Genomic DNA, 24,720 nt, shown 5'->3' on the forward strand with positions numbered 1-24,720 from the left:
ATGCACAAAAGTTTATTCAAAATGGATCAAGGAGCTTGATATCAAATCAGAGACACGCCGTCTGATAGAAGAAAAAGTTGGCTACGATCTACAGTCGGTGGGGTCGGGCTCCAAATTCCTCAATAGGACACCCATAGCAGAAAAGTTAATAATTAGAATCAACAAATGGTACTTACTCAAACTAAAAAGTTTTTTCTCAGCAAGAGAAACAATAAGAGAGGTAAATAGGGAGCCTACATACTGGGAACAAATCTTTACTCCTCACACTTCAGATAGAGCCCTAATATTCAGAGTATACAAAGAACTCAGAAAATTAGACAATAAGATAACAAATAACCCAATCAACAAATGGGCCAAGGACCTGAACAGACACTTCTCAGAGGTGATTTCTTAATGGAAACAATGCAAAGTCACAATGTGATGAAATAATCTTTAAAGTGCTGAAAGAAAAAAATCTTCCTCCTAGAGTTCTAGATCCAATGAAAATATCATTCAGAAATGAAAGTAAAATATAAAGGCCAAGACAAAAACAAAGTACTGTAGACTGGTAATTTATAAACAACAGAAGTGTGTTGGTCACAGTTCTGGAAATCTGTAAACTCAAGAAGAACAAAGGCAGCAGCAAGTTTGATGTCTGATCAGGGACTTTTCTTCATAAACTGCCTTCTGTGTATTCTGACATGGCTGAAGGGTCAAGGGAGTTTCCTCAAGCCTCTATTTTAGGGTACTAATCCCATTCATAAAAGTTGGCCCTTGTGATTTAATCACTTCCCAAAGGTCCCACTATGTAATACTATTGCTTTGGATGTTAGGTCTTAACATACAAATTTTTGGGAGACCACATTGTTCATATTGTAGCACCCACTAAAGGAAAAGCTTAACAGTGTTAAGAACAAAAATAATAATCTCAAATGGAAATGTGGAAATTCAGGAAGGAATGCAGACCACTAGGAAGGGTAAATATGCAGATTTTGACTATATAAAGTGATAACTCATTTTGATGCTTAAAACATATTTAGAATTAACACATTTGGTAACAGTTCTATGTGAAGGGAATTTGGTAAATGAATCTATAGTGTTTAAAGGTCCTTGTGTTATCAAAGATGCATGTTGTAAGCATTAAAAGAAGAGTGATATATAATAAGTGGAATGATATTTTAAAAGAAGGAAGGGAATACGAAACAGGACAAGTAGCAATTTTTTCTTTTTTTGAGACAGGTTTCTGTAAGTTGCCGAGGCTGATCTTGAACTTGCCATCCTCCATCCTCAGCTTCCTGAGTAGCTGGGATTACTTGTGCACTTAAGTAGCATATAAATCTAAATATGTATGTAGTTATATATAAAATGACAAGATTCTTCTCTCTGCCATAAAATCTAGCAAAAGATTCAATTAAAACTGCCAGTGAGGGCTGGGGTTGTGGCTCAGTGATAGAGTGCTTGCCTAGCATGCATGAGGTACTGAGTTTGATTCTCAGCACCATGTACAAATAAATAAAATAAAGGTCCATCAACAACTAAAAAATATTTTAAAAAAATGCCAGTGAGTTGCTTAGTCCAATGAGAATGAAGAAAAGGAAATATACAGCCTGTATGTTTGCATATTGGATATGGTATAAAGTTGAAGGGAAAAAAAAAACCCCAGAGATGTGAGATTTCTATCCTGAGATACTGGAAGGAAATTAAGTCATATATAAGGGATACCAATCTGGGATGAAAAGATAGGAAAAAGTAGCTGTTTTGGATGAGGTAAGTATTAGACTTGAGATCAAAGCTGATTTCTGGGCCATTAGAAATTTGGTTGTTCAATATGTAGACTTGAAAGTTGATAACAGATGTAGTCATCTCAGTTTATTTTATGTGAATTCACTATAGAATGAATATAAAATTATGCAATGGAAATTTAGGTGCCTTTCTATGTTCCAAGTTCTGTGATGACCCCTAAACAAATAATGACAAACCAGGTATACACACCAACCAGAGGTCCTTGCCTCTGTGTCTCAGAAGTTCCTAAGGATATGAATTTGGAAGTTAGAAGGAGAAAGGGGAACAGAACAGGAGGAGAGAGAAGTAATTAGTTAGAAAACCAAATCACCAAGTAATTGCAAGGATAGATTCTACATCCGGTTTTATTTCTTCAAAGAAAATACTAAGGTGTCATATCTTCATGTAAGTCTTCAGTTAAAAATACCATCATAATATAAAAACTTTAGAATCTTTATTCTAAAGGTGGGATTGATGGAATGAGATTTTCTTTTCTTTTTTTTTTTTGTCATGCTGGAGATTGAACCCAGGGCCTTGTGCATGTGAGGCAAGCACTCTACCAACAGAGCTATATCCTCAGCCCTCTGGAAGCAGATTTTCACATACATTTGTCTTTGAGCTACTTTGGTTTTATTTATATCATAGTATGTACGTTTCCCTCTCCCCCACTATCAGTTTGAGCTGCTATAGTAAAAATATTATAGATTTGATTGCTTATAAAGCAGAAATTTACTCCTCACAGTTCTGTAAACTACAAGTTTGAGATCAAGGTTGCCAGAAGATCCTGTGTCTGGTGAGGCCCTGTTCTCTGATTTGTACATTTATACATTTCTACTTGTATCCTCATGGTTGGTAATAGACAGCAAGAAAGCCAGCTTTCTTCTATCTTTTTGTAAAGGCTCTACTTCCATTCATGAAGGCTCCACCCTCATGACCTGATTATCTCTGGCCACCTCCTAATACCATCAAATTAGGGTTAGGATTTCAAGATGTTAATTTTGGTAGTATATAAACTTTCAGTCCACAACACTCTCTTTGTGTGTTTTCTTTCTTCCTTGTCTCCTCTTCTTGTAAATTTCTGACACTTTAGGTCCATCCTCTTCATTTTTGTCTTTTACTAAATTAAGTAACTGATGAACAATATTTATTACAAACAAGAAAACGAGAGGAGCAGTTAATGTTTCTCTTTTTTTAAACAAAATTACCTTTTATGTGGCCTTATACTATGACTCGGGTGTCCTTGGTAAGCAATAAATACCCTCATCCCCAGTATGATAACAGGGAAATCAAGATAAAAGAATTCCAGAGTACTGTGGATAGGATGGCATAGGTTTGTTGAGAGGAAGTTGAATATTGAGAAAAGCTATTTGTTCTTGATTGCAATAAAGGTGTGTTTGTTTACTGATATCTTTTCTAACAGATAACAATTATAAGCATAGGAGAAAAGTTTTGATGGTCCATTGAAGTACAGATGGTTTGCTTTAGAAGTTCTGTGTATTTTTTATAATTTATGTGTTAATTCTGAGATTAACAAGGTAAATTCTAGTGCCCCTGTGCCATAATGCAGCCATTTACTATGATGACTTCATTGGTGGAGTCACAAGAGCTTTGGGGCCCTGAATCTGAAGCAGGCCTTTGACTTCTCTCCCCTTTCTTCAGTTATCCTTGTCTCCCTGTAACTTTTGTCTTTCCCTTTTAGCATTATCTTCACTGATATTCTTTTCCAAAAGATTTCTTATGCCCACTCAATTTTCTAAGCCTTTTCCTTCCAAATTCAACTTTTATTAGTGGTCTACATGCCTTGCTGTCTTCAAACCATACACTAAACTGATAAACACAAAACTTATCCAAGTGATTCAAATGCAGAGTGGGAGAAGTCTTGAGTCCATAATATTTAAATGTGCACACACACACTCATTTCATTAATGCTACCAATAAAATGTTCGAACTTAACTAGGATTTTTGAAGAATTTCCCCTTATTGGCCAGGTTGGGTCACTCACCACTGCAATTGATTATTATACATGGTATACTTAGTACTGTAAGGGTCCGGCGAAGCGTCGGAGAAAGAGACCACCAAGAGACCACTCATGCAATTGGCAGAAGGGGATTTATTGAGAATCCGATTCAGCGCACTGAGGCTCCAGGCTCACTCAGGAAGGGAAAGCAGCCCAGAGCCCAGAGCAGGGGTTGTGCAATGCTTAAGTACACTTTTTGGGGAGGGCGGGACTTTACATACATCACAGTCTCCTTTAACAAATCATCATACACCACGGGAAAGTCAAACAACAATTCCTAGACTTGATTAGTACATTCATTGGCGGGAACAGGTCAGGCGGAGTGATAGGTCATTCCTAAGGAGGGGGTTACATTCAAACTGATTGGTTTGGGCTTTGAATGCCTATGTGACAAGCTGCACAGGATCTTGGGCTATAAATCAACTAAATGGCCAGTAGGACATTGTCTTAACTGCCTCAGGAATTTAACCCATGCTTTGCAGTTTAGAAGCAGGTTTACAATGCCTGGTCCTTTACATTTTAACTCAGGCTTTGCAGCTTAGAAACTTTACAATGCCTGGTCTTTTACACTTTAACTTCAATTTCTTTTACCCTTACAGTACAATATGACTCTCACTATGGTAGCTTTCTACAGACACAATTAATGTTTTAATGTAAAAATATCAGTCATAAAAATCAGTCATAATAAGGGATAATATCCAGTGAGACAAGAGTCACTGGCTAAAGACTTTTGGTGTATTGAAAAACCATCCACAAAAATAATTTCTTTGTAAAACTTTTTCCTTATTTAAATGGTATTGAAGTTTTTTTCTAACATGTTGGATTTAAAGTTCCCTATAATATAACTCTGTGCAACTGTTAAATTTTAAACATTGTTCATTCTTGCCCTCCTTTATTTGACTTATCAGTTAATTCTGAGCCAGTTATTAAACCTCTCATCATCTGTGAGATCTGAATGAACCTTGAGCTCAATGCTTTTATTATATTTTTTTGTAGAACTGGATTTTGTTTCAAAAAATTAGCAAGAAAGAAAACCAGAGATGGCAAACCACCTAAAACTACTAAGTGCACTTGTGTGCATGTGCGTGTGTGTGTGTGGGGGGGTGCTGTTATTGTCTCTTTGGAAGTGAGAAGATATTTTATCTTTGTAAAATCTAGGATATTCAGCTTCATCAAACTTTATTCTCAATTACTTCAAGTCTTTTATTACCTAATTCTTTGAAAGCTTTGTAACTCCTTGAATCCTGAGAAAAGTAATACTACTGTATTTTGTAGTGATTGAATTCTTCAACACTGGCTAGTTTAAATTTTTTAAAAAAAGTCTTAGCTTTCAACATTGAGGTCTTTAATCTTTAATATTTCTTTTTATCCCATTTAAGACCCACATCATAGATATTTAATTCTGGATTCAAGAGTCTGAGTTCAAATTCTGGATTTTCCACCTCCACCCATTCTATATCTTTTCCTTTGACAGTTAAACTGTGAAAATTTAAAGTTTGGACATTGTAGGCGTAAGGTGAAGATCAGTGAGTTAATTCATGTAAGGTACTTTAACTCTGGCAGATTATAAGGTACTTCAGTAGGTATTACCCATGGCTACTGTTCTGAACAAGCCAATAGCCTTTAAATCCAGAATGCCAGGTAAAGTGATTGGTTTATAACTGGATCATTTTCCTAGGGGAAATGGAAAGCCTATCTGGGGTCACCTACACTTGGGCCTGTCATTGGCATTTTGGCTTTTATATACCTAAGAGCCAAAGTAGATTCCTTTCTGGCCCATGTGCATGTGTTTATACACACACACACACCTCTTGAGGAAATAGGTTTTAACTTACTCCTTACCTCCACACTTTCCCACCTATTTCTCAAAATGTCATCAAGTAAGGGACAGTCATCAGTATAGTGTCTTAGCCCTCACAAATAACCTCTTACCCAACTTAATAATTTAACTTATGGCAAGTGGTAAACAGTAGTTAGATCTATTTTACAATTATATTAATGGGGAAAACTCGATAAGATGGTGTGCAACTGTTGGTCCTGGCTTAAGATATGTTTCCATAAGCTGGAGTCTCCCAGTCATTTCACTTCTTTTCAAGCTAGAAGTTCTTCAGGACAAACCCTCCCAGTGGAGATTTACTATTTGCCTTTGTTTCTGGTCAGCTGAAAGTAATTTAGATGATATCTAGTGGTTTGATTTTTAGCTTTTATTTTGTTTCTTAGGTGCTTTTTTCTTCTATTGTTCTGACAATCCCCAAATTATGTAAATTTGTGAGGTTTATTATTTTAAATACTCCAAAATAATGTCTTTCTCTGTACTATTACTACATAATTAAACCATGGTTCACGCGGACTGAGGCTACTACATTTCTCTTCACTCTTAAAACTTTTCCCAGTACTAAATCTGACATGTGTTGGATATGACTTTATTTAATACATACATGTTTCAGATCATCCAATTTTTTTAACTTATTCATTTGATAGTCTGGACCATTTAATTCCAATATACTTACTGTAGATAAAGGACATATCTTCTAGAAGAAGGTGTACGATCGTCTGGACTCCCTGGTATCTATTTTCCTTCAATTGTTTTTTTCCTAATCACTTTGGAAGTTAGCAATTCCCTATTCTTTTTAGACATGCTATTCCGTTCTGTGGAGGTGGCCTTTACCTCCAGCTACCTTACTAGGAAAGTGCTTTCTTGGGGCTATGCTTTCCCAAAGGAACCCTTTTGTATCTTATAGCAGATGGCCACAACAGAGTGTAGCATGCTCCTTAGCATTCCTTTCTAACATCCCTTGGGGATGTACACACTCATAACATCATGCATTGTTTCAATTCAGTGGTCAATAATCAACTGAGCCACTTTTCTAACTATGATGCATGCATGTGGGCAGGTAGGAAAGAGTCACTTTGAATAAGAAGCAGATATTTACCTGGTCTTCATCCAAATGGAAATACTATTGAACTAGATGTTCAGACTGCCTTTCCTTTTTTCCCCTTCTACTCCATATCTCTTCCTTTTCTACACTCAACATGTGTAGAAAGATTTTCATTCTGATGAACTTGCCCAACTGATCTAAAGTTCCTAAGTGGTCAAAAAGAGTAAATAGACCTTGAACCTGGCCATCTCTAGCATGAACTGCCATTATTTCTCCTAATGCTCCAGCTGCTCCAGTTTCTCCTGGCCCTTCAGTTCCAGTTGCCGTTGTTCCCTCTGGTGCTTCAGTTCCAGCTGCTGGTACTTCCTCAGGTATTGGTGCTCTGGCTATTGCTTATGTCCCAGCCTTCCAACTCAGATGTGTTGGGGGAAATTGACTGCTGCTGCCAGATCTGGATCTGTCACTTCTTTTGATTGTTCTCAGAAAGTACTTGCAAAAGCACCTTAGTCCTCCAGCTTGGGGTCTTCTCTTTGGCTTTTGATCTCTTATTCTGCAAATCTAATTCTGTTCATCTTAGCTTCTTTAATGAGTTTTCTAATTTTTTTGTTTTTAATTCAATTAATTATGAGCATTTGTGAATTGCTTGGTAGTTATCAACCACTGACACATCTCCTTGGCAATTTTACTAATTCATTCCATGCATTTTAATTGCCTTAAAGTCTTTGGCTATGAAAACAAAGTAAATATTATGACAGCCTTCTGTGAGCATGGAACAATGGAAGGAGAAAAACTTCAGAAACCATCAAGTCTGGTTTCCTTATTTTGTATTTAGGAAATCCAGACCAAGAGGGTAAGACTGGTCTAAGTCACAAAGCTATTGGTGACAAAGCCAAACAAAGAACTTGTAATTCATGATGTCACATGCAGTGTTTGATTCTTTCTGGTGAGGATTAACACGCTGAGCACCACTGTTGTCAGTCATAACTACAAACTTTCATGTGAAGAATAAAAGACCAGTTACTAGAGTGATCCTTGTTAAGGAACAGTAGAGTCACAGAGCCACTGGGACTCAGGGAGCCATCAAAATATCAGTTTTTTAAGAGATTGAAACCCATATAATATTATAAAGAACATGTCCTATGAAAGAGGTTCTCAAGTTTTAGTAATATATTGGATATCTTGAAATCCTCTTAAACAAAAGTACAGAGGTTCAGGTTTTATCTAGGCCTGTAACCAGTATCCTGGTGCATAGGGCCTAAATATGTGATATCAAAGTTTTTCAGGTGGTTTTGGCTTGCTTTCTAAATATGAACCACTGCTATGGAGTCTAGCAGTGTTTTTCAAGATAGGACACTTAAAATAAATAGAAATACTACTTGAAAAAAAAAAGATAGGACACTTATTTAAAAAGGCATTTTTCTGGGCCCATTCCCAGACCTACTATCCCACAATTTCAGGGAATGGGGCCCATCATGAAGCTTCCTGGTGAATGGTATGTCCATTATTAAAATATGAGAAAACACTGGTCTAAGAGGCTTAAGTCCTTAAATGAAAGGGCTAGAACAATGGCTTTCAAATGTATTGTTCATGTCCTTTTTTTTTTAAGAGAGAGAGAGAATTTTTTTAATATTTATTTTTTAGTTTTAAGTGGATACAACATCTTTGTTTGTATGTGGTGCTGAGGATCGAACCTGGGCCGCACGCATGCCAGGCGAGCGCGCTACCACTTGAGCCACATCCCCAGCCCCTGTTCATGTCCTTTTGGCAAGAACTATATTTTACATTGTGGTTCAGCAACCCACATAACTAAAACAAAAGTTTCATAATATTTATCTTATCTAGTGCACTGAACTCAGTATTTACCATTCTAATCTATCCTATTTTGTTTTTAAATTAGGCAATCAGACCCACTAAATTGATTTTTAAACTCATATCTCACTGTAGTTTGAAACACTGAGGATTGAGATGTGCCTGTTAATGTTACATATCACAAATTTAAAATTTTTTGAATTCTTTCACTTTACTCTTTTTTATGCTAGTAATACCTGCTAGGGTTGCTTGCCTGAGAGGAAGTTCCACTTTTTTTTCCCACAGTCATACAGTACTTTCACTCTATGTACGTATAAAGTGGATTGCCCTTGTTCCCTGGGCATGAGATCTTGCCACCTCTATGATGATATCACTATCATATCAATCAGTATAAAATAATAGAAAACTCTAATTAAGTGAAGTGGGGGAAAAAGGAATTACTTTGCTATTACAACTAGTCATCCAAGGGTAGCATAGTGCTATTAAGTGCTGTTTGATTTCAAATTCAGAGATCCCCCTCAAGTCTGTCTTTTCCCAGATGGCTCCTGATGGGGCAGATTGAAATCTACCTTCATGAGGGTAGCAGGCCTACACCACACACTGGCATACTTAGCTGGGAAGAGTTGTGCTTGCAGATTTCCTAGAACTTTCTCTTGGGCTCTTTGATCACATATTTTCTTCTGAATCAACCCCTGAGATCCAGACCCAATATTGGAGATAGAGGTAGGGTCAAAGCTCAGGTAAACCATAAGGCTAAGGATGAAGGAGACCTGATTTACTAAAGAGAATTTGAGGTACTGGTTCTAGACTTAGGAGGAGTAGATACTGGGCAGCAAATGCAGATCTCGTCTATAAGCCATCTATTTTCATAGTCATCTTTTCCCTCTTATTTTCTTGGTTGTGATGAGTCTTTTTCTTGATGCTTTTTATACCTATGGAAACCATTATTGTATCCTAAAGTCCCCAACTTAAATCTCATGGGAAGTAGCCACTGCCAGAATCAAGCACAGGGCCCTCAAGAGAAATGACAGTTTAAGTAACTAGAAAGAATTGATTAAAATGTACCACAGTTAAGAATGGATTTTAAATGAAGAGAACAAAGTAATATAGTTAAAAGTGAACGAAACTAGACTATAATAACTGTCAGTATTCAAATGTGTAGTGGGTAAGCTTGTATTATCTTCCCTGGAATCCTTTAAATAGAATACAGGCCTTGAGTTTTTTTAAGGAGGTCCTAAAAATATTGAGTGACCATTAATAGATTTAGTTAAGCACAAGACTTAAATAATGACAAATAAAGCTCATTCGATTGTATTTATTACCTTTCACAATTGTTGTATGTACTATTTAATGCTTTCTCTTCCTCAAGCCTTCTGTCATGAAGCTTTCTACTAGGGGATCAGAAAGTATTTGATAGCTATTTAGTGAAGATAATGTTGACCTCTTAAAATGGCCATTTTTGCCCCCTGCAATCCAGCATAGGGAAAGAATGGTGTCTTTTACATGATTCCATTAACCATTTCAACTGAAAGTTTTTAATGTAAATAAGCATTTCATACACAAGAAACTCAATATTTTGTTCTTTCAATAATGGGATCAGGTTCTCTTTGTCACAGATTGCTACCGAATTTTCTGAGATACACATATTATCCTGGGCTGTGCATTTTACACTGCCGGCCAGACTGCCTAGCTCTCAGGTCTTCCTTGCATTCATATATGCTTAGAAAATCCATACTCCAAGCACTTCTTTCATATTTTTTTCTATGAAAAGAATAAAAGTAAGAGGCCTAAGGTTTGTATTGTTCTCCTAACTTGGTTTATAATTTAGCATAAAAGCTTTAAATTCTCCTTCATAAATTTATCCTCTCCTAACAATATGCCCATTCATTTCTAATTTTCTAATTTCTGTCTATTAAAAGCTATAGCATTTCAATTGCTTATGTAAACTAATCAGTCTCCTATCCTTGAGAGTGATTTCATTATGAAGTTTTTAATGAAGTTTTTTATATATATTATTGTATTTTGGTCCATAGTGTGGCTTGATCTAAGAACCCAGTCTACCGTTGAAAATCTTTATAAAAGAATTCCAGGAAATAATAACTTTGTCAAGGTAAGAGATCTCTTTAAAAGTATATTATATGAATGTTTGTTTTAAAAAAATGTTTGCAGTTTCACCAGAAAGACTATCTGGGCCTTATATCTTTTGGCAAAAAAGATAATTATTTTATACAATTTATAGAATATTTCTTGCAGATAACTGAGGCCAAATCAAGTCTTTGCCTTCCTCTCTTCCTAACCCATAGTAGGTTTGAAAATAATACTCCACATTGAAAGGCTGGAGGGGATTATAATGAGTCTCAGTGGCTTAAGCCATATTCCCCAAGGGGTGCTTTCTGTATTTAAGCCATGTTTTCTGAATTCATCCATATTGTTTCCTGTCTGGATTCAGGGGGAGAAAGTAGAAAATACTCTATCACTTGGTTGAATACCTTTTCCACTTTCTTCATATGAAGAAGGCTAATAAAAATTGCCTAATTTTTAGTCCTTGTGTTGATCTCTCTCTTAAGATAAATGAAGGGAGAGAGAATTTTTGGGCAAGACATTTTTCTTAGGAAGGTCAAGATCAAGTTCTTCTAGAATCAAAAGGAAGTTCCCTTTTTCTGTTTTTTCTTTTTAAATCCCCTTTTTTGTTGTCAGTGGGACACTTAAGGCATTTTCTTTTGGTTCTTGGATCCAAAAATAGTGATCAAATCCCATTATTTGCAGTGATCTAGCAAACCATTCCATGCCCCTCTCCCTACCCAATAACTTCAGGCTCCTCCTGAAAAACCCCTTGCCCATTTCCTATTCTGTTCTTTTTGTCACTCTGCCTAACCCTCACTCCCACCTGCAGCTGCACTCTGCTTCAAGGGATGCATGTTTTTCTTCTCTACATTGCCATTTAGGCAACTTTTACATTTCTTGCCTTCATCATAAAAATGAGATGTTATATACTATCTCACTTTTGACTTTGTGGAATCTTCCTGGGTCATCCTATGGCATGACCCTTGGTCCTTCAAGTCAGATAATAATTTTTCCATAAGTTATTTTCTTCCATTATTTCTGAGCATTGATCCTTTTTCTAGGAAAGCTAGGAAGCCTTGAGTTAAGATTCTTAACTTGTAGGTTGCATTGAAGTAAATTCTTTGGTTTGAGTTTTCTTATGAAACATGAGATAAGAAGGGGAAATGTTATCACTTTCAGCAGTTAAATGAGAATAGAGATCAAAGGGAAAGATACTTGTATTATTTTTAGGTATGAATTTTCTTAACCACTTAACTTTAATCAGCATTTGCAAATAAATTTGATAGTAAATATTCCAACAGAAATAAGAATTGGACCTGATCCATTCTCAAGGAAGATTGATAAGCCCATATGTAAACTAATCAGTATCCTATCTGTGACTGTGATTTCATTATGAAGTTTAGCCTTTATTTATTACCTCTAGCCTTTTATTCAATCCACATTCCTTCTGTTCACTGTACTTGCTGACTTGAGCCAGCTACTTTGTTACACAGAGCAATTCTGTGTCACTTTACTCTGGTGTGGCTTTGAGTTCTATTTTAGTTTCCAGTAATTTTATATTATTATATTATTTGAATATGTGTATGTGTGTATATAAACAAATATATTATTATTAAGTTTCGTGTTGGAAAAAATTAAATTTTCCAGCTATAGTCATTTTTATGATTCGATGTAGTTATGATTTAATGTAGTCTCCGTGAATGGGTTAACTATCATTTTTGTGAAATATAAAATAAACTGCAGAGTTTTGGGTTAGGTTCTACATATGATGGTAATGTATTGCAGAAGTTCACATCTACATTGTCAGTATCTAATTATAGGACATTGCGTCATTTAATTTTCTCTTTACTTTGCTACGTGGATGTTCTTTGAACTGCAAACATAATCACTCTGATCTTTGTTCATGAACGTGCTTCCTGTGCCATGAGATAGGAAAAGTATTTCATTCATAATACAATGGGATTGCCTTTAGAACCAGTGAATATTTTGTGATTTGTTGAGTTCTTTGGTTTGGAGGTTTTATTTAAAACTGTTATAAATTTAATTTTCTGACCGAACTTCATAACTGTTTTAGTCCAAGACAGGCCTTCCACTTAGCACTTACTTCAGTGCAGTGAAACTTCGTTGGCTCCTTGACAATGTGAGAAAAGTTCAAAAGGCTGTTGAAGAAAATAGAGCTCTTTTTGGGACCATTGATTCATGGCTTATTTGGGTATGTTTAAATATAATGTATACGTGGAGGATTTTTTTTCACAACTTTTTTTAGACTGCCTTGCCTATCTATTTTCTACCACATTTTAAACTTTTAGTTAGCAGCATTCCTGACAAAAACCACTCAAGGCAGCAGAACATTTCAGTCTCCGTTTGAGAATCATTTTTGTCTACTTTCTCTTTATTTTTTCTTGCCTTATTTCAGTGAAAATGGTGGACAACTATCAAACCATATCTCATATATCTATTATTTTTAGGATAAGTAATTTAGGTATAGCTTTTCTCTTCTTTGCCACTAGCCATTTCTTAAGAAGAAATAGCTATTTAACACGACAAAACACTTAGGGTACTTTTGTCATTTGCTTTCAACATCACACAGATGTCTTTTGTGTAATCAAGCCATAATATGAAGGTAAATCAGAGTGGAAATTTCTGTTAATCTTTTTGCCTATGCTGAACATGGACAAGTAAAACTTAACATTTCAAATATTTCCAACAGGTATCTTAAAAGTACATGTCCTGTGGTGCTTCTCCCTCTCCCTCATTATATTATTTTTAAAATATTTTATATACCTTTATTTTATTTATTTATCATTATATGGTGCTGAGGATTGAACCCAGGGCTTCTTATGTGCTAGGCGAGTGCTCTACCACTAAGCCACAACCCCAGCCCTCTCATTATATTATTTTTATGATGATTCCCAGTATTTCCAAGAGTAATATAGACAGTAGTATAATGAACAACTTCAACTGTGAGCCAGGGACAGTGATCATCAATCTGTGGACTATTTGTTTCAAAGATACCCATATATTCTTTTCTTCCTGCAGATAATTTTAATGCAGATCCTAGACATAATATTTTATTTGTGAACATGTAAGGTTACAAGGGAACTTCAAGGGAATTTTGTCCCAAATCTCACTTGCTGGATCCACAGAGCAGGTCTTTCAGAACCACTTCTAAAAAGAGGTGCCTTCTCCTATACTTGGATGGGGCAAGTTGGGCTTTGTGCTCTGGGCCAGGTGTTTTTCCATGTGTGAGTCATAATTGAATGAGTAGCTCTGACAATGCCTTGAACTAGAGTGAGGCAAGAGTAAGAACTGTGAACTGCAGGAGACTGGAGGGAGCACATCTTGGTTTTACCCGGGTGGGATGCCATTTACCCACTTTTGTTCCTTCTTATCTCGTATTGCTTCTGCATAAAGGAAGATAGCATTGCTTCTAGTTCCAGTGAGAGGGTGTTAACATGGAGAGTTTAAAACTCCACTTTCAGAATATGTGCTTGGGTCAGTACAGATACAGCCCAATGCCAATTGTCATAAAAAAGAGAAAAATAAAGCAACAGTGACATGGGGCTCTCAAAAATATTCAGGAGGCAGATGTTTCTATTTATTTCACCCAGCCAAATTTAACGAGACTCTGAATTTTCCAAAGATAAGATGAAAACAAAACTGATTTTTTAAACCATCAATTAACTGCAGTTGCACTATTACAGTAAGCCACGAGCCACATGAGGCTGTGAATACTTTAAATGCAGTCAATCTTAATTGAGATATGCTATGAGTATAAAATACTTAGCCCAAAACAAGAAAGTAAAATGTCTCAGTATCAATTTTTTAATTGATTACATGTTCAAATGATATTTTGGATCCATTGGGCTAAATAAAATCTAGGGTTCTATTAAAATTAATTTCATGTGATTATGTTTTTAATGTGGCTACTAGAAATTTTGCAATTATGTACGTTGTTTCTATTTCATTCCCATTGGACACTGTTGAAAACTAAAAAGCTACATAATGAGACATTTCTTTCTTTTGTTTTATGTGCTCTGTTGCTGATTGTGGCCCTTAATAATGTGTGAATTAAGTAGCAAGTAAGTACAAATTTAACCTGGCTTTTTATCCTGTTTAGAGTTTGACAGGAGGAGTCAATGGAGGCGTCCACTGTACTGATGTAACGAATGCAAGTAGGACAATGCTTTTCAACATTCATTCTTTGGAATGGGATAAAGAGCTCTGCGAGTGAGTTGTGTTTTGTCCAAGGATAGCTTTCCCAATACTTTACCTATTTGTAACCTAAATCACACTGTTTTCAGATGTCAGTGAAGCAGTAAAATTTAACAGTTGATATTTCAACTACAATATGCCAAGTTTATGTTTTGTGTCTTTTTAAGAGAGGCATGCATGTATAATAAAGAGGCCAAATTAATTATTCTTCATGGATTTGGTCCTTCTAGAAATGCTCTTTGGTTTTGTGTGTGCCCTTAAATTTTTATTGGTTCTATTGCATAAAGTTAGATTATTGAATATTCAAGTATATTTTTTATTACTCTCTATACTCAAATATATCCATTTTCTAATTTAAATTTTTCTTTGAACATATACATATGTTTCTAGATGTTTATTTAAAATTGTTATATACCCAAACTTATTCTTTTTCAGTTTTTTTGGAATTCCAATGGAAATTCTTCCCAATGTTCGGAGTTCTTCTGAGATCTATGGCCTAATGGTAAAAAATGAAATAAAATAAATGGAGGAGGGAACTTTGTTTTTTAAAAAACTTTACCATTCAGAATTCAGCAGCCAATATTGTTGTATTATAGTTTGGAGATTTGTGACTTTGCTGTGAAAGTTGGTAGTATGTTAGCTAAGAATTTAGTATTATTTAAATAGTTTATAACTGAAAACATTAGAATTCTTCTTACCAATCGATTTTATATTCATAAACTTTAATTGGCTTTTCTTTGAAAAATATTAGTATTTTTTAAGTATGAACAGTGGTGTGGGAATGTTTGAGCCAGTTTATTCTTTCAATCCAAATAACTGTTTTGTAGTTGTGATGTCTGCTTTTAATTTAGAGAATGACTGTTCACATTTTAATGGTGTTCTTTTTTCCTGTTGAATCTCTTTTAATAGCCAAAACATTGTTATATATTATATTCTTAGCCTGAGAAAAATTTATGGAAGAAACTGAAAACAGAGAATCTAGTCTTGAATTGGGATGACTAATGAAACTGATATCCATAATGGACATTTTTACTTTTGTTTTCATTGAAATCCAGGGAAAAAAGTAGTTTTAGCAAAAAGTGTGCTTAGCATCATTGAGAGTCTATCATAACAAAGGAGGAATGAAAACCTCTAAGAGGATTGAACTGGTATTTGAGCAGAATATCGTGGAATTTATGATAAAACTTAAAAAATAAGTTTAAGATGAAGTGCAAAAAGATTGTGTAGACATTTCATGAAGAATATTGGAAATTCCATTTATAGAGTTACTAATCATGGAGTTGAACACTAAGTGCTCTGGACAAAGCTTGAATAAGAATTCTGAACTGTTTCATTTATTATAAAGCTTTAAGGCAACACAGAATTCTTCTTTTCATTTTTTTCTGTTTTTTATTCAACATGGAATTTCTTAAGGGAGACATAGTCACTGCTTATCTATAATAAAAGCACTTTTGTGGTTTCATAGCTATCACAAACTGGATCAGAGAAAAAGAAACTACTCTTGAGAATTAGTTTCAGAGAATGATTGAAAGAAAACATTTAACTGGCCTAGTTTTCTCTTGCATTTAAAATATTGTGCTTCTGTCCCTTTTTCCCCCGTGCTGACTATAGAAAATCTCTCATAGCCTGGTGAGTAGGTTGCCCACCAATTATGCTACCCATTCATTTGGAAAAGATACAGTGCATTTCCATTTATATTTAGACAAGTGGAAGTCTATTTACTTAATATATGGATCTAGAATGTTCATGACCCTCCAGAAATATTATAAGCTTTAGTCAGATTTTAGATTTTTAAAAAGAGTTTAATTTTGTTTTTTCATTTCTTTAAAAAGTTTTCCATAGACTTGAGAGTGATGGTTCTAAAATAAAAGACTTAGGTAGTTTCCTGGAATGAGAGATTCTAATATTATCTGTTACAAAGCACAGTTGTGATGTGCTTTGGACTTTAGCATAAAGTAGGGAAATTTTGATACAGTTTTTAAATGTCCTGAACATCTATCTTATGAGATACTTTAAGCAGACTTTCAGACGAGTTAGTTGGAAATGCACTGTCACTTTTTCTGCATGCTTCATCAGAAGACACTCCGGGAATCCTCTAAATGCTCCCCACTGTGAAGAAAAAGGAGTGCTTTACATGCCTGAATACACAATAGATCCTGCTGAGAGTTTGATAATTTCAAAAGTACAAATGGACTTCTTGTAGTATTTAAATATATCAAGATTTAAATTCTTAGGGGTGTAACTCAGAGGTAAAGCACTTGCCTAACATGCACAAGGCCCTGGGTTCCATTTCTAGCACAACAAAACAAACAAAGAAGACAGAAAACCTAGGTTTTCTATTGATTTAGTTTAAGCCTCTTTATGGAATTTAGGCTTTACTTAGTATCCAGGTTCAGATTCTCAAAGAAATATACAATAAATAAAAGTAGCAAGTCTTGGGGCTGGGGCTGTGGCTTGGCCATAGAGCACTTGCCTAGCATGTGTGAGGCACTGGGTTCAATTCTCAGCACTGCATATAAATAAATAAAATAAAGGTCTATCAACAACTAAGAAAAATATTTTTTTTTTTTTTTTTACAAATAAGTAGCGGGTCTTTAATTTAAACAGAAGGCATGAAAGAAATAGAATAATATCAGATATCTAGAGGGCATTTTTTCTTTCCATCATATATGAGGAAGGATTTTATTCTTACCCTCACTTTAACAGATAGGGTACTCAAAACTCCCAGGATCCAAGAGACTTGCTCACAAATGGCAGAGGAGTGAGTCCAAAGCTTTAATTTGCTCTTCCTGGTACATCATCATTACCTCAAGGATTATGTTTCTTAATCCCCCTAATTCCTTAAAATCAATAAAACGTGCTTTGTATTAGTGGTTTTTTGTTTGTTTTTGGCAATGCTAGGGATGAAACCCAGGGCCCTGCTCATGCTAAGCAAAGGCTTACCACTGAGCTAAACCCCCAGCCATAGTAGATTTTTTAATTAAATTTATAGTATCCACAACCAGCCACTTCAATCTCAGTATTCTTCCTAGAATGTTGGCCATATTGATCAAAATAAAGTCAAGTATTCAGTTCATAATTTAACTGTTCATTATCTAAATTTGAAGAATGATGTTTGCTATGAACAAATATCTAATACCTGTATACTCTTGTTTCTTAAGAGCAACTTGAATAGAAAGAAGAGTTGATAAAAATACAGCCTTCCCCCAAAAATATATTCCATGTTGGTCTGATAGCTGTTTAAAGGATATATTAATCATATAATTTTGTAATAAGTTGAGGCATAGAGAGGTTTCAGCAGCCTGCTTGTGCCCTAACATCAACTAACCAGGAGTAGAGCCCATGTCTCCCGACTACTAGTCCAGTGTTCCATGTTCATTCTCCAGCACCACGTCTATTCTCATCGTTCTAGGTATACTTCTAGTATCTGTCTCTGTACTACTCATGTAGTTGAAACACTTGCTTTGTCTTGTCTGCCCACATCCTTTGGCATGTTGCTCTCTCTTTATGTCTATTCCTGTTGCAATAATATTAGCAGAGTCAACAGTTTGTGACTGTTCATAATCCTTTTTTAAAATTTTTATTAGAAAGCTGGGGCCTTGGAAGGTGTGCCAATATCTGGGGTAAGTTTTGTCACCAAACATCTCCCTGATGCTTCTCCTTGCCCACTCCTCTGTGTTGTGGTTTTCTTCCTCTATCTTAATCAGTCAGCCTCTCCCTAAACTGGAGAAAACCAGTGAGAGTCACAAAATTGGCTAATTTTTGTTCTTTTGTGACAGTGTGAGTCATTGAGAATCTTTTGAAGAAATTAATTTTACCTCTCCCTTCCCATACCTATTATATTGTAGGGTATGGGTATTAACAAATGTGGGGAATGGCCAAATGGAGGACATGCAGGAAGCATAGATAGAACGATAAATAAAAAGAAATTCTGTCACTCTTTTAAGAAAGAAATTAGTAATGTTGTTTTAGTGTTCTTTACTATCATTTTATACTTTCAGTGTCTGGGGGACCAGTCTGCTGCTTTGGTGGGACAAATGTGTTTCCAGGATGGACAAGCCAAAAACACGTGAGTTTAAGAAACAGAATTAAAAACCATTGTGGTGTGTGTTTGTTTTTCTCCTTTGGTGCTTTGCGGAAGGAAAACTTTTAAGTTCATCCAGACTGAAAATCAATACCTTACTCTCTCCAACATGCATATATAGTTTTTAAATTATTCTTATTTATTTTATTTTGTGATAACAAAGATTAAACCCAGGGGTGCTCTACATCTCTTAAGTTGCCCAAGCTTGCCTCAAACTTGCTATGCTCCTGTCTCAGCCTCTGAAATTGCTGAAATTAAAGATATGAGCCACTATGCCCAGCAAATGTGTACTTTTTATTTATTTATTTATTCTTTTTACCATTTGTTTTTCTTCGTCTCCTTCAAATAAAATGCATTATACCATATGCAAACACACTGGTGCAGTTTGGAAGATCTGAGTTTATAGTTTATTACCTTTTTCTCCACAGGAACTAAATTTAGGTTCATAGTATTCTTGCATTTTTATGGGAAGATTGGTGGGACAGGAGAGAGGGCTGGGAAGAGGTGAGGTAGAGCCATAAAATAAAGTACAATTTTGAGCATATTACTCCTACTCAAGTTTTCAATGTAATCATAAGCTCATATTTTTAAGGTTATTTTCTTGGCACTGTGCTTCCCCTACTCCTAATCTGAAGTGTCTTCTGTGACAAGAAGTAGAAAGAATGAAGGAAGTAGAGAAGAGTATTTTTCTAATCTTATCTAATCTTACCTAATCTTATCTCCTTACTACTTACCCATGTAGAGTCTGGAACAAGCCTCTTACCCACTTTAGGGTAAGAAAATGGATGCTCAGAGAAAGGTCATAGCCTTGACTTAAAAGGCAGAGCCAGATCTGAAGCCCACATCTTCTCAGTCTGGTGCTCTTTCTTTAACACCATTAATTGTATTTGAAGGTAATCTTTTAAATTTTAAAGAAAACACTTGTCAATTACATGTATTTATGAACAGAAATAGATATGCCCCAAAGACTGAAATAATACTGATGATAACACAGGCTCAGCCAATGGCTATTGGGTTATATATAATGTTCCATATATTTGAATGACATTATATCATTTCATCCATACATATTGTATGATTATCATTTTATGGATTGGGGAACTGAGAATTAAATAGGAGAACTAATTTCTGCAGCATCACACATTCAATGAGTGTGAAATGTATTATTTGCATCCCAGTCATCTCATTCCTTAGCTGGGGCTCTTACCCTCCATACTTTACTGTCCATGTGTGGAAAAGATTTCTATTTACCTAGCAAGAGGCAAAAGACTCTTTATATTTAATGGTTCTCATGATGATTTATTAATTTTCTCATCAGTTTTTACTTCAGTGGAATGGAATGGCTGGATGCAGTGGCTCACGCCTATAAACCCATTGACTGGGAAAGCTGAGGCAGGAGGATCACAAGTTCAAAGCCAGCCTCAGCAACTTAGCGAGGCCCTAAGCAATTCAATGAGACCCTGTTACTACTGAAATATAAAAAAAGGGCTGGGGATGTGGTTCAGTGGTTAAGTGCCCCTGGGTTAAATCCCTGGTATAATAATCATAATAATCATAATCATCATCATCATAATAATAGAATGTCTAACAATTTTAATAAATGTTCTTATAGTCCAGTGGTCCAGCAGGGTCATCAGTCCTCATGTAACGAGTAGAGCATTATTTATGTGAGAATTTGTTGGGGATGGGGAAATATGAAAATTCTTTGCAGGTCTTGGTAAGGTTACGATCAAGGAGCACTTACGTCAGCTTGAGTAAGGGAACATATTCTCCGAATCCTAGTTTCAGGCAGCTGTTTGAGGAGTCATAGAAAATGAGGATATTTTTGCCTTATTTCCTCCTCTGCCAGGAACACTAATGCTAGTAAATCAGATGCTGTCTCTGTATGTCAAGTGCCTACCATAGTAGATAACACATGGTAGGGACCCAATGAAATAGCATATTTTTCCTTCTTTATTTCTCTCCCCCTTAAGCATTATCAGCCATATCCTTAAGTGTAATCAGTGAAGTTAAGGAGTGCATGTTGAGTACCTCTGTTGCTACTACAGGTTGGAGGAGGGAAATAACAAATTGTAAAACCCTAGATTTCATATTTTTTTTTCTCTGAGAGAGAGGACACAGATACACAATTATATATCAATCAGAACTTACGTGTTGTAAGAAAATTAGAAGTAATGCTTTTAGATTTCTTTTTCTATTTTCTTTCCTTGGGGGGTGGGTCAGTAGTAGGGAATTGAACTAAGGGGCACCTTGCCACCAAGCTGCAGCCAGAGTCCCCCTTTTTTATTTTTAATATTTTAAGGCAAATTCCCACTAAGTTGTTGAGGCTGGTCTTAAACTTTCCATCCTCCTGCCATAGCCTCCTGAGTAGCTAGAATTACAGGCATGCACTACCACATGCAGCATGCTATTGGGTTTTAAAGCAAGAGAAGAAAAATCACAAAAGATTATGTTAGGGGCTGCGGATGTGGCTCAAGCGGTAGCGCGCTCGCCTGGCATGCGTGCAGCCTGGATTCGATCCTCAGCACCACATACAAACAAAGATGTTGTGTCTGCTGAAAACTAAAAAAATAAATATTAAAAAAAATTTTAAAAAGATTATGTTAGTAACGAGATGTTTTACAGAATGAGCAATATTGGAGAGTGTAGAAAACATTGAACAATGATAATAGGGAAATTGAAGTCTTAGTTTAGAGAATGTAGAGAACCTTAGAGTAAGGTAGTAGAAAATGGAATTAGGATCATGTTATGAAGCCCCAAATTTCAAGCCAAGAAGCTTTTTCTTGATACGTAGTGGGAAACTTTTGAAGTGTGTAGAGAGTTGGTGGGAACTTTCAGTTAATTATATGGCAGTCCTGGCTTAAAGCAAGGAGAAACAAGAAAAAAGAGACAAAGAGGCCAAGGAAGAAGCCACTATAGTATCCCAGTGATGAGGATATGGACTCACCAGAGGAGGACACAGAAGGAGACTGTAGGTAGATGTGCATAACACTGCAGAAATTAATTATGGAGTCTAGGTCCTGGGACGAAGTGGTTAGGCTTAGCCAAAGTAAGGAATAGGTCCATGTAGAAAAATTTCTGTTAGGAGTATTACTGTTTGTGGTACAGGTAGGTAATATATCACAAATACTTAAAAATGTGAAATAAGTTTGATATAAAAGGCTGGGGATATGGCTCAGTGGTAAAGTGCTTGCCTGGCATGCATGAGGTCCTGGGTTCAAATCCTCAAACACCCCCAAAAAAGTTCAATATAAAAGTTGAGATTTTTAAAAAAATTTCTCCTATAAAGAAGTAATAGTTATAGGTGACATTACCAAGAATAAGTATACAGGTCAAGGAGATATTTAGGACAATTAGGCACCAGAATAGAGAATTCAGAAACGTAGAATACAGTATTCATTAGTGTGGAAAGCCACAGTAGGGATATTTAAAACTGAGGCATGGTCAGCAATGCAGAGTACTACAAAGAGGTTATGGAGGCTGAGAACTGAAAACAGACCATTGTATGAAGAAATTAGATCTTCATTTGGTTATCTCCAAGAAGGAAGTTTTAGTAGAATGCTCAAGATGGAAGCTAAGTTGTAAATGGTCACAAAGAGATGTGAGTAGAGACATGATGGAATGTGTTTTCCAGAAATGCAACCATTTAGGAATAGTGACAGAAGTACAAAGTTTGTGGCATTCACAGAATTATTGAACATTTTGGGAATTTTGGTTTTATTTTTAAGTTATAAACAGAATGTTCCTTTGGAGTCTGAGCAGAGAACAGATGGAAGTTGTAAAATACATGGTAGATAGATGATGGGCAGAATGAAGTTCTAAGAGGCTGGAAAAATTAGGGTTGAACAATTAGTTAATCTCTCCCATTCTCAGCAGGCAGCACAGAATTTAATGGAAAGCCCATCATTGATTTAGGGTGGGAGAACAGATTGTGGCTGCTTCTAATTTGTCTTTCAGTTTAGCTGTATTTCCCAATCTTTCTAGAAAGAACATGGATTGTTTTTTTTTTTTTTTAGAATTTTTTAATGTTTATTTTTCAGTTTTCGGCGGACACAACATCTTTGTTTGTATGTGGTGCTGAGGATCGAACCCGGGCCGCACACATGCCAGGCGAGCGCGCTACCGCTTGAGCCACATCCCCAGCCCAGAACATGGATTCTTTGAATATTAAATTACATTTTTCAGGGGCTGGGGTTGTGGCTCAGCAGTAGAGTGCTTTCCTGGCACATGCAGGGCCCTGAGTTCAGTCCTTAGCACCACATAAAAATAAATGGAATAAAGGTATTGAGTCCAACTGAAAATAAATAATAAATGTTTTAAAAAATTACATTTTTCAGGAAGACAACCTCCTCTCCCTAGGGACACTGATTAGTATAATACTGTCTTTTACCTCCCTCCCAGCTTTGCTCAAGGCTACTTGCCCTGCCCCTGTGTGCCATCTTCTTTACCTTTGCAGAGTTAGAAAAATCAGATATCTTTCTGGGATATTTAAAATGGTACAATGTTGAGACAAGTTATGTAGACCACATAAATGCTGATAGCTTCACATGTGTTCGATGACTGAGAAGACAGAATAATATAATTTAAGAGGAAATTAATTGCCCGTGTACTGCTTTGAAAGCTACAGTCTAAAGGTACCAAAAAAATCTCTTCATACATTGATAAAACTTATAATTACTAAGTATATTAATTGAAGAATTCACTTCAACACTTATACACAACTATTCAGTATAAAGAGTGTTTAAGCCACCAGGTATGGTCGTGTATGCCTGTAATCCCAGTGGCTCAGGAGCCTGAAGCAGGAGGATTGAAAGTTCAAAGCTAGCCATAGCAATTTATCAAGGCCCTCACCAATTTAGCAAGACGTTGTCCCAAAATAAAAAAGGGCTGGGGATATCGCTTAATAGTTAAGCACCCTGGGTTCAATCCCCAGTAACCCCACCCAATAAAGAAAGAAAGAAAGAAACAAAGAGTGTTAACTGAAAAAAAAATTTAAGATAGGGTATTTAGCCGGACACTAAATTGGTACCTGCTTTTCCCTTAAAAAGAATGGAATTAGCTAGGCATCATGGTGCATACCTGTAATCCCAGCCCCTGGGAGGCAAAGGCAGGAGGATTGCTAGCTCAAAGCTAGCCTCAGTGACAGTGAGGCACTAAGCAACTCAGTGAGACCCTGTCTCATTTAAATAAAATACAAAATAGGACTGGGATGTGGCTCAGTGGTCAAGTGCCCCTGAGTTCAATCCCGAGTGTCCCCCCCACAAAAAAACCGTGAAACGAATGACACATGCTTGTAATTCTAGCCTCAAGCCACTGAGGCAGGAGGATCACAAGTTTGAGGACAGACTGGGCAGTTTAGCAAGACCCTATTTCAAAATAAGATTATTTTTGAAGGAGTGTGGGTTGTAGCTCACTAGTAGAGCATCTCTGAGTTCAAATCTCAGTACCAGTACCACCTCCCCCAAAAAGAAAAAACACCATGAAATGATAACTAAATTTTATTTTATTTTATTTATTTTTTGTGGTGCTGGAGATTGAACCCAGGACCTTTGCATGCGAGGCAAGCACTCTACCAACTGAGCTATATATCCCCAGCCCTAAATTTTATTTTTATTAAGAGATTAACTTGGAATATACAATATAGCCTTTTAAGCAATTTGGCAAGAAAAAAAGGTACAGCTATTATGTGTTTTCACTTGTAAATGTATGTATTTATTTATTTTTAGTTGTAGTTGGACACAATACCTTTATTTAATTAATTTATTTATTTTTATGTGGTGCTGAGTTCAAACCCAGGGTCTCGCATGTGTGATGCTAGAGCTGTACTGCTGAGCCACAACCCCAGCCCCCTGTAAATGTATTACCTGTATCTGGTGTTATTTGGCAAGTGT

At 36.0% G+C, this 24,720-nt stretch overlaps 1 protein-coding gene across 13 annotated transcripts in view; it reads left to right on the plus strand.

Annotated features, from left to right (window-relative positions):
* Gk (glycerol kinase) overlaps nt 1-24,720 on the plus strand; it is a 170,144-nt gene that overhangs the window by 32,238 nt on the left and 113,186 nt on the right. For 7 of the 13 annotated variants that reach the window (XM_048796336.1, XM_048796329.1, XM_048796332.1 and 4 more), the window contains 8 exons: nt 6,945-7,028; nt 10,500-10,576; nt 12,605-12,742; nt 14,651-14,760; nt 15,181-15,247; nt 16,357-16,374; nt 18,333-18,368; nt 18,747-18,814. In XM_048796336.1, coding sequence (XP_048652293.1) covers nt 6,945-7,028; nt 10,500-10,576; nt 12,605-12,742; nt 14,651-14,760; nt 15,181-15,247; nt 16,357-16,374; nt 18,333-18,368; nt 18,747-18,814 — 598 coding nt within the window. The remainder of the gene's footprint in view (nt 1-6,944; nt 7,029-10,499; nt 10,577-12,604; nt 12,743-14,650; nt 14,761-15,180; nt 15,248-16,356; nt 16,375-18,332; nt 18,369-18,746; nt 18,815-24,720) is intronic. The other 6 variants (XM_048796335.1, XM_048796341.1, XM_048796342.1 and 3 more) reach the window with 3 other exon arrangements.

The sequence above is a fragment of the Marmota marmota genome, unplaced genomic scaffold (genome assembly GCF_001458135.2).
Source record: "Marmota marmota marmota unplaced genomic scaffold, marMar, whole genome shotgun sequence".
Classification (NCBI taxonomy): Eukaryota; Metazoa; Chordata; class Mammalia; order Rodentia; family Sciuridae; genus Marmota; species Marmota marmota.